General features: G+C 44.6%; 1 protein-coding gene across 14 annotated transcripts in view; it reads right to left on the bottom strand.

The window, feature by feature from the left end:
* LOC138744328 (slit homolog 1 protein-like) overlaps positions 1-20,241 on the bottom strand; it is a 245,922-nt gene that overhangs the window by 111,104 nt on the left and 114,577 nt on the right. For all 14 annotated transcript variants that reach the window (XM_069900273.1, XM_069900284.1, XM_069900285.1 and 11 more), the window contains 5 exons: positions 15,282-15,353; positions 14,797-14,868; positions 8,657-8,800; positions 2,373-2,536; positions 952-975 (listed from right to left, as the gene is read on the bottom strand). In XM_069900273.1, coding sequence (XP_069756374.1) covers positions 952-975; positions 2,373-2,536; positions 8,657-8,800; positions 14,797-14,868; positions 15,282-15,353 — 476 coding nt within the window. The remainder of the gene's footprint in view (positions 1-951; positions 976-2,372; positions 2,537-8,656; positions 8,801-14,796; positions 14,869-15,281; positions 15,354-20,241) is intronic.

The following is a 20,241-nucleotide window of genomic DNA, read 5'->3' as shown; positions in this document are numbered from 1 at the left end:
CCATAAATTTCATGTCCTTGAAATGATTAGTTGGTGATTCAAGGGAGTATTTTGTCTAAACAGTAGAGGTTTTCATCATTTCTTGCACACAGGAACAACGCTTGTTCATCAAAGATCACAGACGATATGCGCATCAACTAATGACAGGTGATCCATTAAAGGAATCACTGAGGGGGTGGTGGGATCAGTCAGACATGGGTTGCACAGTGAGTGTCTCCTCCATTGACCTTCATGGTGAAAACTTTGTGTTTCTTGTTAGCTTTTGCAGAGCTAAATATTGCCCTTTGATTCTTGTGCTGGCAATCCAATAGATATTGCAAAGAGAAAGTAAACAAGTGAAGGGCGGAGTCTGAGTTGGGGATGGGGGCGATGTGCAAATGGAGGAGAGAGTTTACAATTTCATATTGTAAAATTATATTCAAGGCACCTTTACTCTAACCCACTCTATCATTGCCCAGCAAGCATTTAGTAGGACAGTATGGATAGAGCTTCACTCTACATATCCTCCGCTATCGTTAACAAGGGCAAAGCTCCCTCTACATTGTCCCATCACACACATTCCCAGGGCAGGGGCAATACAGGTTAGATACAGAGTGAAGCCCCCCTACACTGCTCAACACACACTCCCAGGGCAAGGACAGCACGAGTTAGAGAGAGAGTGAAGCCCCCCTACACTGCTCAACACACACTCCCAGGGCAAGGACAGCACGAGTTAGAGACAGAGTGAAGTCACTTCCTCACTGCCCAACACACACTGCCAGGGCAGGGACAGCACGGGTTAGAGACAGAGTGAAGTCCCCTCTACATTGTCCCATCACACAGTCCCAGGGCAGGGCAGGCACGGGTTAGATATAGAGTGAAGCTCCCTCTACGCTGTCCCATCGCACACCCCTAGGGCAGGGGCAGCACGGGTTAGATACAAAGTGAATCTATTCACACAGTGTTTCTTACCTGGGATAAAATATTGTTCTTTGGCTGTGGAGGAAAAAATAGATAAGGGTTAGATGGGAACAATGCACTGACAGACGGCGACCAAGTACTTCCAGAGACAAAAAGCTGAGAGAGGTGTTCAGAGTAAACTCTGGGATTCACCTTAAGATTTAGGAGCAGAATTAGACCCACTGAGTCTACTCTGCCACATGATGATGGCTGATGTATTTTTCCTGTTAAACCCATTCTCCTTCCTTCTTCCAATCACCTTTGTCACCCTTAGTTATCAAAATAATAAAGATGTTCTGGACAGAAGTTGAGAGGCATGGATAGATGGAGAGTCAGAATCTTTTCTCCTCAAGTAAAAGTGCCAAATACTAGAAGACGTGTCTCAAACTGGGGATGAGAGGAGTATAAAACAGACACCTGGGGCAAGTGTTTTACACAGAGAGTGGTGGGTACCTGGAACGGGCTGCCAGGGGCAGTGGTCATGACAATGGAATGGGTTTACTGCCACACACATTGTACATACACACTGTGATTCTTAATTACTTCCGCCAAACTGGCACTTGTGAAGAAAATCTATCATCGTAAACAATTGAATTAAATTAAAAAGAGACAATAAATATACAAGATGGATAGATCATTTAGCATAAATCCTATCTCAGAGATGTTTCCCTTAATTAGCCCATCGATGGGCTCACTGCTTTGCGTCCCTATGAGACAAGTATTTTTAATTTTTTTTAAATTTAGACATACAGCACGGGTAACCGGCCATTTCGGCCTACTAGTCCGTGCCACCCAATTTACACCCAATTAACTTACACCCCCTGTATGTTTCGAACGGTGGGAGGAAATCAGATCCCTGTTGAAAACCCATGCAGACACGGGGAGAACATACAAACTCCTTACAGACAGTGCGGGATTTGAACCCCGGTCCTGATTGCTGGCGCTATAAAGGCGTTGTGCTAACTGCTACGCCAACTGTGCCCATTCTGCAGCCTTGTTAATTGTTTCTTTACCATTCCTCTTTCTATGCTTTCCCCTCTTATAAAGTCATAGAGTGAGACAGTGTGGAAACAGGCCCTTCAGCCCAACCTTTCCACGCCGACCATAATGTCCTTCCCCAGACTGGTCCCATCTGCCAGAGTTTAATCCATATCCCTCTAAACCCATCCTATACATCTACAGTAAATGATACTTAAGCATTGCAATGGTACCTGCCTCAACCATCTTCTCTGGCAGTGTGTGTGTGTGTGTGTCTGCTATTATCCTAGTGCCACAACAGTCACATGATATATCGGTTTCTCAAACAATGCAACAGTTTCACATGCCTTTAGCATGTAGCAGCAGTTGTGAGACTCCCTGTGCGTTTATCACTGAACCTGCACCTACCTGGACGGACACTTGCCTTACAGTGCATTCTCAAGATGTGACCATACCTGAGCACCGGAATTTCTTGCTTTTGATCTGCCCAATCCTCTTGTTTGCTAGTCGCCGTGGGCTGGAGCAGCGTGCCCCACTGGTCTCAATGGGATTGGAGCGGAGGTAGTCGGCCAGCCATTTGAGGTGGCAGTCACAGATAAACGGATTCTGGGCCAGGTGCCTTGTGTTATGGAAGAGAGGAAGTTATTACTGTTAGCACAGCGGTTTGCACAATGCAATTACAGTATATATTGTCCACCACTGTCTGTAAGGGGTTTGTTTGTATGTTCTCCCTGTGACCTTCATGGGAGCTCCTGTTTCCTCCCACCCTCTAAAGTAGGTTAATTGGGTGGCATGGGTTTCATGGGCAGGAAAATCCTTCTCCACACTGTAGTATTACATTTTTTAAAAATTACCCGGAATTACTCAAAACAAGTTTTCTTCACCACTTGATTCTAGTCTTGTTCAGTGTTTCTTTACTATTTCTCTCCTCTAATAAAGTCAGAGAATCACACAAACAGGGCCTTCGACCCAACCTGCCAATGCTGACCAAAAATCTCCTATTCATACTAGCCCCACCTGACCATATCCCTTCATTTAAAACAGAGATGCAAGGAATTTCTTCAGCCAGAATACAATGAACCTCCAGAATTTGCTACCATGGGCAGGTGTGGAGGCCAGGTCGTTGGTTGTGTTTAAGGCAGAGATTCATGGCTATCCGAATAGTCAGGGTATCAAAGGTTATAGGGAGAAGGCAGGGGAGTGGGGCTGTGGGAGAATGGACCAGTTCAGGATGGAATGGCGGAGTGGACTCGATGGGCAGAATGGCCTACTTCTGCTCATAGATCTTATGGTATTATGGTCTAATAACTTTCTCCCTCAATGTACAGCACCAGATGCTGCTGGTCTACTCCAGTCAAACCTCCTTCACCCTTCACATCTACATTAAATTTTTGGTCAAAGGTGTTTTTGCCAATGTGGTGATTGGAGCTCCGAAACTTCCCCCTGAAAGTACAGTAATGCCAGAAACCTTCACTGCATTTAAAGTATATCCGTATGAACACATAAACCCACATATTCAGGCTCAAACAAGGCAAAGGACGAGATGAGTGGCATCCTTCTGCACAATCAGGTTGTTCTTACATTGCAACTCACCCCCTCCCCCTCCACATTGATGTTGCTTCCCCTTCAGTACATCAGTGGTCTTCACTTCAGGACGCCGCACCCTGTGTTACTGAGTTATGAGGCACTTTCAGGTGGCCAATTAACACACTTGTAAAGCCGCATATTTTGGCAAAATGCGGCTGTGGGAAGGCCACATGAATGTGCAGGAGGCGCCTGCAAGGCGAGTTTGGTAACCCTCCCCCGAGAGGGATAATCCCCATGGCACAGTGGTCTCCCCAGCCATCTGAATGCAGCCGCCTAAAAGCAGTACCTGACTCGAGCGCCTCCTTCTCATTCACCGGCTGCTCCAGCCACCGTACCCCCCCACCACCCTGCCAGTGCTCCAGCCTCTTCCCCCGCTGGCCACTCCAGCCCCCATACTCACCTGCCGGCCGCTCCAGCCTCCTTCTCCCCCGTCAGTGCTCCAGCCTCCTCATCCCCTGGCCACTCCAGCCACCATACTCACCCACTGGCCACTCCAGCCTCCTTCTTCCCTGCCAGTGCTCCAGTCTCCTCCCCCACTGGCTGCTCCAGCCCCCGTACCCACCCCGTCGGTGCTCCAGTCCCCGTACTCACCCACCGGTGCTCCAGCCACCTCCCTGCCGGCCGCTCCAGCCCCGTGAGTGGGGCAGTGGGATCAGTGCTCGCTGTCCCAGCTGACAGCCAGCCATTTGAATTGACAGCCCAAGGGACAGGAGCCGGAAAGCTCTCAGATGCGCATCCCAGCACAGCTGTCCTTTCAAGTGGCCAGCGCTGCACTTTCAACGCTGCCACCGGAACTGTAATTTAAAGGACTGCTCCTGCTTCTTCAGGCACATTCTTAGCAGAGAATGCACCTGAAAAAGCCTATGGATTCACGTCAAGATGTTTCCACTGCATTCCCCTCCTTGGACTGGACGTGATAAAAAGGTCCAGAATCGGCATTTGGCTGCCTGTCCCTGTTCTGCCACTTGACAATACTATGGTTGACCTAATCTTGACCTCAGCACCACTTTACCTGTTCCTTAACCTCATGAGGGATATAAAATGATGAGGGGTATCGACAGGGTAAATATTCCTCACATCATAGAACACAGAACATCATAGCACAATACAGGCCTTTCAGCCCATGATGTTGTACCAACCTATTGTTACGAGTTCAGTGAACCCCATATACCAACAGCAATAGAAATATACCAAACAAATGGTTCCTTAAACAAAATTAGTTTAATTCTCTGTGTTGAACAAGATCAACACTTAACTTATCAACATTAAGTTATTTACATAATCCCTCCCCCTGAACCTAATCTAAGCACAAGTGTGTGTAATGTGTTTTCAAGAAAGTCCTTTTTACTGGCCAATCTTCCACTGTCCATGTTTCCTAGGCTACAGTTTTCAGTAATCTTCACTCCTGTGCACAGTCATTACATTCAAGCAAACTTCAGTGCTTTACTTAGAATTACCAGACAGGAAAGTTGTGGAGGGTTACAGAGAGATGGTTGTTACTTGTTGGGACATCCCAAGCAGGAGTGTCTTCCAGAAAAAACTTGTCTTCTTTCCTGGTTCTTCTCACAGAGTTTTTCTCCTCTTCACCACACCGGGAAGACTAGCTGGCACTCCTGATTTCCAGAGAGTACACTCAGATTACCATATTAGAACTCTACCCAGTCTTGAAAAAAGGAACCTTATCAGCAGACTCCTTTCCAGTCTTTCTCAGACTGCCCCCCACATCCCTCCCCGGCTAACTGCCTTCTCTCTCATTCTCTTCCCCTCCCCTCCTGATGTTCCAGGCACTGTTATTTTTTGGTTTCAGTTTGCAAATGTTGCAATTTCCAGGCTTTTAAAAAAAACATGGCCCCAACTCTCTGCAAATGTTTCAGTTTCTGGGGTGTGCTTGCACATGTTGCTAAAGCCCAGAACCTCCATTTGCACCTGCCCTCAGAACTTTGCAAGGCATTGTTCTCTCTGTAAAATGCATGCAACCTAACAGCTAACCCAATTCTAATCCCTTTTATAAGCATATATTTAATTAATCCATTGCTTCCCACTATATAAACTGACTCAACAATCTAACCCTTCCCTCCTCACACATGTAACCCTCTATTTTTATTTCATCCATGTGCCTGTCTAAGAGTCTCTTAAATGTCCCTTTTATACCAGGCTCCACCTCCATCCCCAGCAATGCATTCTAGGTACCCACCACTCTCTGTGTGAAAACCCTCCCCCTGACATTTCCTCTAAACTTTCCTCCCCTCACCTTGTACAGATGTCCCCTGGCTCTTGCAACTCTCGATCCACAGAAAAGGTGCTGGCTGTCCACCCTATCTATGCCTCTCATAATCTTGTAGACCTCTATTAAGTCACTTTTCATCCTTCTTTGCTCATGAGTAAACATAGATTTAGGGGAAGAGATTTGAGAAGGATTTAAGGAAGACCAGGGAGTGGACCACACTGTCAGTGAGTGGGTGGTAGAAGCAGAGACACTGACAAACGAGTACTTGAATCATCGAAGTGAAGAATACTAGGGACCAGGTGAGGGAAGATGGGGCATCCTAGTGGTCAGCATGGACATGTTGGGCTGAATAGCCTGTGTCCATGATATAATACAACATGAGGCTACAGCCCTGAGATACACCAGAGACCAAAAATCTGCCTTTTCCTAGAGGTATTTAAAGATTCAGCCTCTACAGCTTCACTTACCTGTCGGAAAGAACAACCTCCTCCCCGTCTCCGGTCTTTTATTCTGAATGCTGCCCCCTTCTTCCAGATCTAGACTCCCAACCAAGGGAGTCCCACTCTGTCAATCCCCCTCAGAATCATGCGCGTCTCTCTCAGTTCTCGAAACACTAATGAACACAGATCCAACCTTTGCTCATGAACCTTCTCTGAAGTGGTTCCATGCAAGACACCCCTCCTTAAGTATGAAGTCCAAAAGGCCATGCACTACTCCAGATGTGGTTTCGCCAAGATTGTGCGCAGTTATAGCAAGATGCCCTTACTTTTATAAGAACAGTGAATGTGAGAAACACTCAGTAGGTGAGGCAGCATCCATGGAGAGAGAAGCAGTCTGCAACCAGAAAAGACCAGACTGTATAATGATCTCTTAACTTTACAAACCACACCCCCTCGCTCCTCTTGCAACAGTCTTAACCAAACATTTCTATTGAAATGTTTTATTAATGCACCATTTGGTGGGCTGACTTGCCTGGATAGTGCACAAAACAACTGCAGCAAGCACATGTGACAAAAGAAAAACAACAACAACAAGATGAAATGCCAGCTACTTCACTCTCAACAGACGCTGCCTGACCTGCTGAGTATTTTGAAGAAAAAAATCGCAATGCTGGAAAAACTCAGCAGGTCAAACAACGTATTTTATAAAACAAAATACGGCTTTGAATGTAGCAAAGTATATATCTTTGCTATATAAAGTACACTGCTAAATCTGCTGAGTTTGTCCAGCACTGTGATTTTACTTCAATCACAGTGTCTGTATTCTTTTGTGCTTTACTCCTTCTCTCTGCTAAGTATTTTACACTGTTCTGTTTTTATTTCAGTTACAGCATCTGCAAGTTTTAAAAACTTTTGTCCCTACTTTTTTTGCTCTATTCATCTCATTCTCAAGGCCATGTTCCAGTTGATTATTGTGTTACATGCATCTGTATGCCAATATTCTGACTTTCCCATACAAGGAACCCAAGATCCTCTCTCTACCACCAATGTGTTATCTCTTTCTATTTAGGCCAAATAAGACTGTATGATTGTAGGTTATTAGTGGTTCTTCTCTGTGTGTGTTCTGGACTTCCCCACAGCTGAAGTATCTAGCTGGCACCTATTGTATCAAGTTAAACAGGAAACTCTGCAGACGCTGTGACTGTGGGGAATTCTGACGGGTTGCATCACTGTCTGGTATGGAGGTGCCAACGCACAGGACAGGAAAAGGCTACAGAGAGTTGGGAACCTGGCCGGCACCATCGCAGGCATCAGTCTTCACTCCATTATGGACATCTAGAAGAAACCAGCCTCATCCTCAAGGGCCCTCACTACCTAGTCCATGCCCTCTTCACTCTATTACCATTGGGAAGGAGGTACAAGAGCCTGAAGATGAACACCCAATGGTACAAAAACAGCTTCATTCCCTCTGCCATCAGATTTCAATGACCCACAGACATGATTTCTCTAATTTTGCACTATTTTTTTAAAAATAGATTATTTATGGAAATGTACTTTATGCAATTTTTTCCCTTGTAATATACAATATGCTGCAAAACAATGAATTTTGACACACGTGCTCAGGACAATAAATTTTGATTTTGATTCAATACACAAAAAGTGCCGGAGGAACTCAGCAAGGTCATGCAGGGCAGTGTCCAGAGTAGGGCACTTGGAAACCAACATTTTGGGGCTGAGCCCTTCATCAGGTATAAGCAAAAGGTAGGCAGGAGTCTGAATTAAAAGGTGGGGGAGGAGAGGAGATGAGAGGAGAGAAAAAGGGGCAAGGTGAGAACAAGCTAATAGGCAAGAGGTAATAGGTAGATATAAGAAGCTGAGGCTATGGGGAGGTGGTAGCTTTCTGAATGGGGAGGGAAGAGGGTGGGGAACTGGAGGAAAGGAATCGGAGGGATAAGGAGAGAGAGAGAGTCAGGGAGGGACCTAACAGAAGATTTTAAAAATTGATGTTAATGCCATCTGATTGAAGAGTGTTAATATTCCATTTGGAATATTAGGTATTCCTCCAATTTGCAGGTAGCTTTGATTTAGCAGTGAATGGACAGACATGTTAGCAAGGGAATGGAATGGGGAATTGAAATGGTTGACCACTGGGAGGTCCCCGTTATCACAGCACACAGAGCAAAAGGGCTCAGCAAAGCCATCCTCTGCGATATAGAGGAGACCACAACGGGATCACAGGATGCAGTAGATGACCCCTGCAGATCCACAATTGATCCGTTGCTTCACTTGGAAGGACTGTTTGGGGCCCTGAATGGTGGTGATGGAAGAGGAATGGGTGCAAGTGGAGTGTTTTGTGCAGTCACAGAGCTGTGTACCATGGGAGCGGCCATTTTGAAGGGAGGAATGGATAAGGGAGTCCACTATTGTATCAAACTCCTTAAGTTAAGAAGGCAGCATGATCGATGAAGGGTGATGATGTACATACAGTGTCTGGATGGCGCGGAGTGAGTTGAAGGTCCCCTTGGCCAACGTTTGGATCTTGTTGTCATACAGTGAGAGGAGGCTGAGGTTCTGCAAGTCCTGGAAGGTGTCCGCTCGAATGCAGTTAATCTTGTTGGCGTTCAACAGCCTGAAGAGTAGAGGAGTGACATTATCAACTGGGTGGGCCAAGCATACACAGGAAGGTAGAAAAATCAGGAAAAGCCATTCAGACCCTCCAGTCTGCCCTGACATTCATGCAACCATGGCCGGTCTTCTTTCCCAGTTCCCTCTCTTTTTCCCGATGTCTTTTGTGTCTGAAAATCTGACTATCATCTTTGTCAATACATTTGTGTATTTACTGGGAGTGATGCTTAAATCAGCCTTAAAGAATTATTGAGGACCCTTTCCATCTAGTACACAGTATCTTTGACCCACAACCATCAGGAAGGAGGTACAGGAGCATCAGAATCAGCTTCTTCCCGCAGGCTGTTAGATTGATGATCGGTGTCCTGTAACCAAGTAAATTATTTCAAACTACTTATATATATTATTTTTTATGTTCTATCTTTAAGCTGTGCATTGTGTGTGTGTGTATGTGTGCACTGAGGTATGGAGAAATACTATTTCATTTGGTTGTATATGTACAGTCAGATGATAATAAATTTGAACTTGAGACTCATCTCTGTTAAAACTTATTGCAATGAAAGCAAATGGACCATTCGCCTTCTTAACCATTCAGTGCTCCCACCTTTGCTTTTAGTAAACATTAACATTATTTGAACAGGACTTTGTGTTTGCCATCTGAAGGGTTCATTTCTCATTTATCCTTGTTAAATTGCCTGTTCCGTGCATTTATTCAAAGTTTCACTGCATCTTCTTCTCAGCCAGCAGCTTGTCCCCAGGGTGAGAGTAGCAAATACCAGAGGACATCTGTACAAGGTGAGGGGGAGAGGGGGGGCGGGGGTGGAGTTTGGAGGAGATGTCAGGCGTCAGGGGTAGGTTTTTTTACACAGAGAGTAGTGAGTGCCTGGAAAGCATTACTAGGGGTGGTGGTGGGACATTGATAAGACTCTTAGACAGGCATGTGTATGCAAGAAAAATAGAGGGTTATAGGCATGAGGTAGAGAAGGATTAGTTTGTTGGGTAGGTTTATGTAGGTCAGCACAACATCATGGACTTAAGGGCCTGTTCTGTGCTGGAATGTTCCACATAATTCCAAGCCATCCTGTCACTCAGTTTAGTTCCCTTCCCCTACCTGGTTCCCTCTGCCCATCATCCACACATGTTATCTTCCTATCCCTATCCCCAACTGGTTTCACTAATCACTTTCCAGCTTTCGTCTCTTGTTCCATCATTTTCTCTCCCCACCGTCGACTGTCTCTCAACTCCACCTGGTGCCACCTGTCCATCATCCCCCTCTTCATCAGGTTCCACCAATCATCTGCCAACCCCTACCTCACCCCCTCCCACCACTTCACGCTGCATGTCTGCCCTCTACACCCCCAGTCCTGATGTAAGGTCTCGACCCGAAATGTTGAATATCTCTCTTCTTCCACATGCACTGCCTGACTCCTCCAACAGTTTGTTTTTTATTTGCTCCAGATTTCAGCACCTGCAGTCTGCTGTGTCTCAAACCCCAATCCAGTTTTATGCCATGAGCAAACTTAGAAATATTGCATTTCATTCCTTTCTCCAGCTTATGCATGAAGGTCTCTCAGCAGCTTCTGCAGATATATCTTCAAGAACAGATTTGCAGTGTGTATCACAGCGTGGGATGGGAGAAGCTCTGCTCAAGATTGGGGGAAGCTGCAGAAGGTAGTGAATGCAGCTCAGAACATCACACAAACTTCTCTCCCCTACACGGACTCCATCTACACCTCCCGCTGCCGAGGAAAGGCTGCTGACCCGCCAAAGGACCATCACACCCTGGACACACTCTCTCACCTATCTTGGTGTGCTTTCACACACTTAAGCCTTCTCTAAGGAACAGTGTGAAATTGCGCACCAACAGGCACCAAAAGACAGTTTCTTCCCCACAGCCATCAGGCTCCTGAATGAACCTCACAACAGTGCTCTCTTGCTTTGTATTAATAGGTCTTTCATGGTAACTCTACACTCTAAACTATGCTCTTGTCCATCCACTTTATATGGCTGCATGAATGTTATAATTGACCTGTTAGATTGATTGCAGAAGACCCCTTCTCACTCTACCAGGTATATAATGACAAATTAATTCAAGCCAAGTAGGAGCAAGTGAAGCCCACTCATGCCTTGGAGCTGGCCTGGCACTTTTGCGGAACATAGCTCAAGCAATCAGTCAGAGGTCCCTGTAGACCATTTGAAGTGTGCACAATTTCCTGAGCAGCTCTTTTGGATGGCATCATAGAACCTCAAACATAGAGCCTAGAACATTACAGCACATACAGGCACTTCAGCCTACGATGTTGTGCCAACCTATATATTCCTACCGAAAAAAACCCTAAACCTTTCCTATCCCATAACCCTCGATTTTTCTTTCATCCATGTGCCTGTCTAAGAGTCTTTTAAATGCCCCTATTATTCCAGCCTCCACCACCACCCTAGCAATTCAATCCAGGAACCCACTTCTTCTTTCTTTGGCTTGGCTTCGCGGACGAAGATTTATGGAGGGGGTAAAAGTCCACGTCAGGTGCAGGCTTGTTTGTGGCTGACCAGTCCGATGCGGGACAGGCAGACACGGTTTCAGCGGCTGCAGGGGAAAATTGGTGGGTTGGGGTTGGGTGTTGGGTTTTTCCTCCTTTGCCTTTTGTCAGTGAGGTGGGCTCTGCGGTCTTCTTCAAAGGAGGTTGCTGCCCGCCAAACTGTGAGGCGCCAAGATGCACGGTTTGAGGCGATATCAGCCCACTGGCGGTGGTCAATGTGGCAGGCACCAAGAGATTTCTTTAGGCAGTCCTTTGTACCTTTTCTTTGGTGCACCTCTGTCACGGTGGCCAGTGGAGAGCTCGCCATATAACACGATCTTGGGAAGGCGATGGTCCTCCATTCTGGAGACGTGACCCACCCAGCGCAGCTGGATCTTCAGCAGCGTGGACTCGATGCTGTCGACCTCTGCCATCTCGAGTACTTCGACGTTAGGGATGAAAGCGCTCCAATGGATGTTGAGGATGGAGCGGAGACAACGCTGGTGGCTGCACCATTTCATCAGATGCAAGGATCGACAATGAGATAGACAACAGACTCGCCAAGGCAAATAGTGCCTTTGGAAGACTACACAAAAGAGTCTGGAAAAACAACCAACTGAAAAACCTCACAAAGATAAGCGTATACAGAGCCGTTGTCATACCCACACTCCTGTTCGGCTCCAAATCATGGGTCCTCTACCGGCATCACCTACGGCTCCCAGGAACCCACTACTATATGAGTAAAAAACATCCCTGATGTCTCCCCTAAACTTTCCTCCCTTCACTTTGTACAGGTGCCCTCTGGTGTTTGCTGTCCACCTTATCTATGCCTCTTATTATCTTTTAGACCTCTATTAAGTCACCTCTCATTCTTCGCTCCAGAGAGAAAATCCCTAGCTCTGCAAATCTTGCCTCATATGACACATTTTCAATCCAGGCAACATCCTGGTAAATCTCCTCTGCACCCTCTCCATAATTTCCACATCCTTCCTGTAATGAGGTGACCAGGACTGAAGTAATATTCCAAGTGTGGTCTCACCAGAGTTTTTTAGAACTACAACATTGCTTCATGAATCCTGAACTCAATCCCCTTTCTAATGAAGCCCAACGTTCCATAATCCTTCTTAACTACCATATTAACCTGCACAACAACCTTGAGAGATTATGGATTTGGACCCCAAGGTCCTTCAGTTCTTCCCATCTTTGTGCCAGGGCCACTGAGATGTGCGGAATGACATCACAAATCAGGAGCGAAAGGAGGACACTTAGCCCTGCAAGCCTGCCCCTCCGTCCAATCTGATCATGGCTGATCTTCCCCCACTTCACATCTCCTTTTCTGCACCAGTTCCCCATCTTCCTCAATCCCTAGATTTTTATTAAAAAAACCCCAATGACTCAGCCTCCACAATGCTGAGGTTGAGAATTCCAACAATCGACTTTCTCTGCAAGAAGATGTTTCTACACACCTCAGCTTTAAATTACACTCCCCGTCATTGAGACTTTCCCATCATCAACGACCTTGTGAAACCCTCTTATATTTCAATAAGGTCACCCTCATTCTTCTAAACTCACAGGAATACAGATTCAATCTGCCTAGCACCTCCTGGCAGGTCAATGGGCAATCCTCCTATCCCAGGAATTATCCCGGTGTATCTTCTTTGGACTGTCTCCAGTGCTATTATATCAGGGAGGGATCAAACACCTCTCCAGGTGTGAACTCACTAACATTCTGTGCAACTGTAACAAAACATCCCTAATTCTAATCTCTAAGCCCTTTGTAGTGGCCAATGAATGACCTACATTGGAAACTCATGGCCCTCAATGAACCCATGTAAGACCAATGATTATGTTGCTGAGCTTGAGGTCTCAATGATGAGTTCAGATAATCCTCCAATCCTGAAAGAAGTAGCAGTAGAGATTGTGGAGGCATTGGTAATGATCTTTCAGGAATCAATAGATTCTAATATTGTCCTGGAAGAGTGGAAAATTGCAAATGTCTCCCCACTATTCAAGGAGAGAGGGAGGTAACAGAAAGGAAATTATAGACCAGTTAGCCTAATGACAGTGGTTGGAAAGATATTGGAGTTGATTGTAAACAATTAGGTTATGGAGTACTTGGAGACACATGACAGGATAGGTCAAAGCCAGAATGATTTCCTTAAAACCTAATGGAATTCTTTGAGGAAGTGACAAGCAGACTGGATAAGGGAGATGCAGTGAATATTGTGTATTTGGATTTTCAGAAGGCATTTGACAAGGTGCTGCACATGAGGCTACTTAGCAAGATAAGAGCCCATGGTGTCACAGGAAACATACTAGAGTGGGTAGAGCATTGGGTGATTGGCAGGAGGCAGAGAGTCAGGACACAGGGATCATATTCTGGTTGGCTGCCAGTTGCCAGTGGTGTTCCACAGGGGTTGGTGTAGGGACCAGTTATTTTTATGTTGTATACCAATGATTTGGATTCTGGAATTAATGACTTTGTGGCCAAATTTGTGGATTGAAAGGCATCCACTTAGAACAAAGATGTGTAGGAAGTTGTTCAGCCAGAGGGTGGTAAATCTGTGAAATATGTTGCCACAAGTGGTTGTGGACTTAAGATAAAGATAAATAGGTTTACGATTAGCCAGGGCATCAAAGGTTATAGGGAGAAGGCTGGGGAATGAGGCTGAGTGGGAAAATGGGTCAGCTCATGTTTAAATGGTGGGGCAGACTCATTGGGCTGAATGGCCTATTTCTGCTTGAGGTCTTATGGTAATCAATTAAAATCTGGAACAGAATAAAAACCACCTGTCTCACCAATGTCCTTTGGAAAAGGGAATCTACTCTCCGAGTCCAACAATGAAATTGGCTTTTAACTAAAATGGTCCAATAGAATGAGGATCAAGCCAAGAACAAGAAAAATCCATGACCCCTTCCCTGGCCTGGGTCTATACTCATTGGATAAGAGGGGATCTTATAGAGACATGTAAAGTTATGAAAGGAATAGATAAGGTAGAAACAAGGAGGCTCCTTCCACCAGGAGGTGAGACTAGATCAAGAGGACCTAGCCTCAAGATTCGGAGGAGTAGATGAGGATGAAAAGATGAAGTGGAACTCCTTCTTCTTGAGTGTAATGAGTTTGTGGAATTCTCTGCCCAAGGAACCAGTAGAGGCCGCCTCAATTAATGTATTTCAGACACAGCTAGATTTTTGAAGAATGGGGGAATTTAGGATAATGGGAAGCAGGTAAGTATGTGGAGCTGAGTCCACAGCTAGATCAGCCGTGATCTTACTGAGTGGCGGAGCAGGTGCGACAGGCCAGATGGCAGACCCCTACTCCCACTTGTTATGTTCTTGTGTTGCCTCCCCCTCCTCATCTCTTGAAAACCCCATAACCACTGAGTTGAAAACCTCTCGAGGAGGCTCAATTCAAAGCAAGTGTCCTGCTTGCCAAAATGGTGACATTCCTCACCAAGTCAGCTTGCAGAGGCCAAACACTTACAAGAGCTGAAGAGCGTAGAGTCCGTCAAACACGCCTTTCGGAAGTTCATTGATTCTGTTTCCATAAAGGACCCTAAAAATAGAGGAGACAAAGGAGCCTTAAACGGTAGGTATATGATAACAGGCAAGTGTTGGGTGGGCAAAATGTTTCATACTCCAGGCTTATATATTATTTTTAAAAAATTATTCACACATAGAAGAAGCCGATTCCAGCCATTTATGCCCGTGCTGGCCAATTACACCCAAATTAACCTATAATCTTATAGATTTTGGAGGGTGGGAGGAAACCCCAGTGCACCCAGGGAGAATGTACAAACTCCTTATGGGCAGTGCCAGATTTGAACCCGGGTCGCTGGCGCTGTAATAGCCATGTAAAGTGAGATGCCATTTTGGTAAGGATAGTGGGTTGTGCCATCAACAACATCAAATATCTTCTGCCACAAACATTAAGACTTCTTCAACTGCATCACCCTGATGGATACTCACAGAGAATTTAGGGACCGCAATCCTTGGAAAGCGTCAGGAGCAATCTCAGCGATCTGGTTGTTACTGAGGTCTCTAAAATAGAAGGAAAAACTTTAAGGACGTAATATAGTTTTCCAAATCTTCCTTTATCACTCATCTGTATTTTATGACTTGACTTGGCTGACCAACTAATTAATTATCTTTTTTTTTCTCTTTTTCAATTTAATTTGATGCATGCCATTGTTTTGTACGTGTCTGCCTGCAGCAAGAAATTCCGTGCATCATTACATTGTACAATGTGTACGACAATAAACTCATTATCATCAACTTGCATCAAACCATTTTCATGCAATTTTATCTCTTTGAATTGATCCTGTATTATGGTGAACACTATATGTGTGCTCAAGATTGAACATGGACTGATTTGGAAACTCAAGTGCCCAGAAAAGCAGAAGGCCACAGAAAGTGGCAAACCATGCCAAGTCCATCACAGGCTCCGATCTCCCATTCATTGACGACATTGATACAAGACACTGCTTCCAGAAGGCAGCCAACATCCCATAGGACCCCCCATCACCCTGGTCACAACTTCTCACTGCTCCCTTCGAGCAGAAGGTACAGAAGCCCGAAGACCAGCACCTCTAGGTGTATTTTTCTGAGTAGCTATCAGGCTCTTGAACCTCCCCATATTACCGAAACCTTAACTACTCCAAGACCACCGAAAAATCAGGGTGCACTACTGAGCCATCATTTATTTTTATTACACTAACTGCAAATGTGAATATTTGTTGATCTATCCGTTTATTTTTATTATCTCTTTTTCCACCACAAGGTCCCTTTTCAAGGTTCCTTTTATCGTCAAGTAATATGCATTAAAAATGTAATATGTTTAACTTTTAACTGCCATAAAGCAGACAAAGAGTCACCATTACTATTGTCCGGCACCTCTAAAATAGGAGAAAGAGAAGCAAAAGAGAGTCCTTCAAAGTCACAGAGTATGCATGGATTTGCCTTTTGAGCCTCTGCAACCACACACCTGAGCTCTAGATCCAAACCTCTGGTACGATCAGGAATCCTTCAGCACTCGAGGCTCAGCAGCATATTGTACTATTGTAGTTGGTGTATCTTATGTGTGGCTGCAGCAGGTCAGAATTGAGTTCAAGAGTCGAGAGGTCTACAAATCTCTACCATACTTGGAGTATTGTGTTCAGTTCTGTTGTCTCATTATAGGAAGGATGCGGAAGTTATGGAGAGGGTGCAGAAGAGATTTACCAGGATGTTGCCTGGATTGGAAAATTAGTCTTATGAAGCAAAGTTAGCAGAGCTAGAATTTTTCTCTTTGGAGAGAAGGATGGAGGTGACTTAATAGAGGTCTAATAGATCCTGAGAGGTGTAGATAAGGTAGACAGCCAGTGCCTTTATTCCAGGGTGAGTGTAGCAAAATCAGAGGACATCTGTACAAAGTGAAGGGAGAAAAGTTTAGGGGAGACGTCAGATGTGTTTATTTACACAGAGTTGTAATATTTTTTTCCAAATCTTGGATGTTGTGGAATAGAAAGCCTCATCTGGGAGTAGATGCAATGGAGAAGGAGGAGTTGAGAGAAAGTTTATTCTCCCCATTTATCTATCAGCTTACCCTAAGACTGCACCCCTCACCAGACTTGGGGTAATTTACACCGGCTAATTAGCCAACCAACATGTCATGGGGATGTGGGAAGAAACAGGAGTACACACCACACCCCCTCACCAACCAACGGTTCAAAATTCAAGTACATACATGACATCACATACAACCCTTGTTTTGTGGGCCAGGCAGAATTTCTACTTATCCATGGGAAGGGTAAATGTGCAGAAGGCCTTCTCTAACATAACAAATGGTGAACAGCAAAACACTCACTAATATAAATTAATTTAACTTGAGGAATAAAATATTTTTGAGGGAGGTTAAATTCACATGTTTTACCAACAATAGACTTTATTCACAATAAATTATTTACAAAATGAAAACTGTTCAAAGTCTTTTCCCACCCTTAGTTCCGTATCCACATCTTTCCATCACTGTACATTGTTCCATTCATTTCTATTTCCACCATTACCACCTCTGTGGCATCTTGTCATTCCCCCCATGTTGTTTGAGGGGCTTTCCCTTGGTCTCAGCCCCTCAATGCCTGGCAATGGGAGGACTCTAGGCTTTGGTCCTTCCCCACAGAGCCCTCGCATTGGCTGTGAACCATAGGCTTGTATGGCTGTATACCTAAGTGACTCATTTAAAACCATCCAAAATCAACCTGTGACGAACTCCTCAAAGATAATCTATGACACATACACTCCCCAAGAATGAAGTGAAGAACTGTACATTTGATGATGATGATGATGATGATGAGAGTTTATAGTCATTTACAAAAGTACAGTGTACAGATACAACAACATTCTTACTTGCTGGACATATTTTAAAAAGAAGTTGGATGTGGCCTTATTGGCAAAAGGGAGAAAGATATAAGGAGAGAAAGCAAAAAGAGGGGGCTAAAGTCAACAAGAAGTGTGCAGGATCTAGAAAACCAGAGAAACACACAGAAGACCATGACATAGGAGCAAAATAGGCCATTCAGCCCATCGAGTCTGCCCCACCATTTAATCATGAGCTGATCCATTTTCCACACAGCCCGACTGTCAGTTTTCTCCCCAGCACCTTTGATGCCCTGGCTAATCAAGAACCTATTAATCTCTATCTTAAACACCCCCAATGACCTGACCTCCACATCCGTCTGTGGCAACAATTTCTAAATTCACCACATCTCTGTTCTAAGTTGATGCCCTTCAATCCTGAAGTTGTGCCCTCTTGTTCTAGACTCTCCCACCATGGGAAACATCCTTTCTGCATCTACTCTGTCCATGTCTTTCAGCATTCAAAATGTTTCAATGAAATCCCTCCTCATTCTGCTAAATTCCAATGAGTACAGGCCAAGATCTGTCAAACACCCCTCATATGATAGCCCTTTTATTTTCTGAATCATCCTTGTGAACCTCCTCTGAATCTTCTCCAATGTCAACACATCCTTTCTTAAATGAGGAGCCTTAAATTGCTCCAACTGAGAACTCACCAGTGCCTAATAAAGCCTCACATCCCTGCTCTTATATTCTATTCTTCCTGAAATGAATGCCAGCATTTTGACTGGCAAAAATACTGGAGGAACATGGCCAGACAGGCAGCATCCATGGAAAGCAACAGACTGTTGATGTTTCAGGCTGAAAACCCTTTATCAGGAATACTGAGGGGACAAAGGTCATTTGATCAGTCCAATTTCCCATGTTACCATATTTATACTGTAGCCCCTCAGATCTGTAAGATACACCAAATGTATCTGAACGGACAATGAATCACAGACACTACCCTACTCTTTCTCTCTTCTTTTGCACAAATTTATTTGTTTTAAAAAAATAAAACGAGGAGCAATTTTGCACCTATAATAGCAAATTTCATGTCATGTTCATAATATAAATTCTGATTCAAGTGCTGGTTGTTACATTGGGCCTAGACTCTTGAGGCATCAGTTGGTGGGGTGAAGATATTAGGTGCAAAAGACTTTCCTTCTGCTGCCTTTAATCTAACAGATGGTAGATCGGATGAAGTAAGTTGCCAGAAGACAATTTGTGGCTCCTGTCCGTTGAATTATACACGCTGTATAAAGTATTCATGAGAGAGATTGGGGCAATTGAGTAAGGAATTGAGTGTTGTGCAGGTTGTCTTTTGATCTGGCGAATACTAGAGGAACCTGAGCAAATAAGCACTGCATGGAGTTTGTACGTTCTTCCTGTGACTGCTTGGATTTCCTCTGGGTGCTCTAGTTTCCTCCCAAGTTCCAGAAACGTTCAGGGTTGGTAGGTTCATTGGTCATATGGGTGTGTTGGGGCACCATGGGCTCATGGCTGGAAGAGTCTGTTACCGTGCTGTTAAATTAAAATTACACAGAGCCCTGGTTTGAACGTGAATGGATCACATCATTTCCAGACAAAGCAATTTAGAGAGATTAGATTTTTCTTGGAAGGAGTGTGGGAGAATAAGTTTTATGAATATGTTTAACAAAGGGTTAATGCATTAGGTAAGGCTTTCAGTTACTGCAAAAGTGGGAATATAATTGCTTTTTAACATCTATGCCAAAGTACGATAGTATTATCCACAAGAATGTCAATATGTCTCGGGATAATTCTAGAGATTACAAGGTAACGTAATGATAAACACAAAATCCAGCTTGTGTGAAACTTGTGAGGATCTCATACAGACCCCTGCCCAACTTCTGTGTAAATGTTCAGCGAATACTCCAGTTCTTTAAGTGTTTGGGACTCAGTGCAGAGAACAAGACACTGAACTCTTTCTTGAATCCCCTCACTACTGCTAGTGTAACAAAGGGTTAATAAAAAAGCTGTTGTATGTTTACTTGGTTCTGTGGCATTTTCTGCTGTCTGCTTTTTTGCAGTGCAGGTTGACTTTAACAGGACTAGTCAAAATGTTAGCTACATTTGACAACATAGAGAGATGACATGCCCAGGGGCACCGGGCGACACTAATGGTGATTCTTTGTCTGCCTTACAGCAGGCAGAAGGCAGTTTTGTGTAATATTACATGTTCTGTACGCTTAGATGACAATAAAAGAATCTTGAATGTGCAAAGCCAAAAGGGGATTGGAATGGCTTGTGGGAGCTGTAAAGGAAATATCGAGATGAATAGTGAATGCTAAATGGGATATAGGCCAAATGCAGGCAAATGGGATTAGCTCAGGTAGGCTTCTGTGTGCTTTGTACATTCTGTATTCTATACTATAGGGACATACAGGACAAAGAAACAGCAAGTTAATGCCAGGCAGTTCAGGGGAAAGAGTTTAGAATGATACGATACCCTCCTCAAAACCAGGGAGTAGTGGAGTCACGTGGCTGAGCAATGGGCCCTTCAGCCCATCGAGTCTATGATAACCATCAAACACAA

This window comes from Narcine bancroftii, chromosome 10 (genome assembly GCF_036971445.1).
Source record: "Narcine bancroftii isolate sNarBan1 chromosome 10, sNarBan1.hap1, whole genome shotgun sequence".
Lineage (NCBI taxonomy): Eukaryota > Metazoa > Chordata > Chondrichthyes > Torpediniformes > Narcinidae > Narcine > Narcine bancroftii.
Note: the sequence above shows the minus strand (reverse complement) of the source record. Positions and strands in the feature narration are given on the sequence as shown.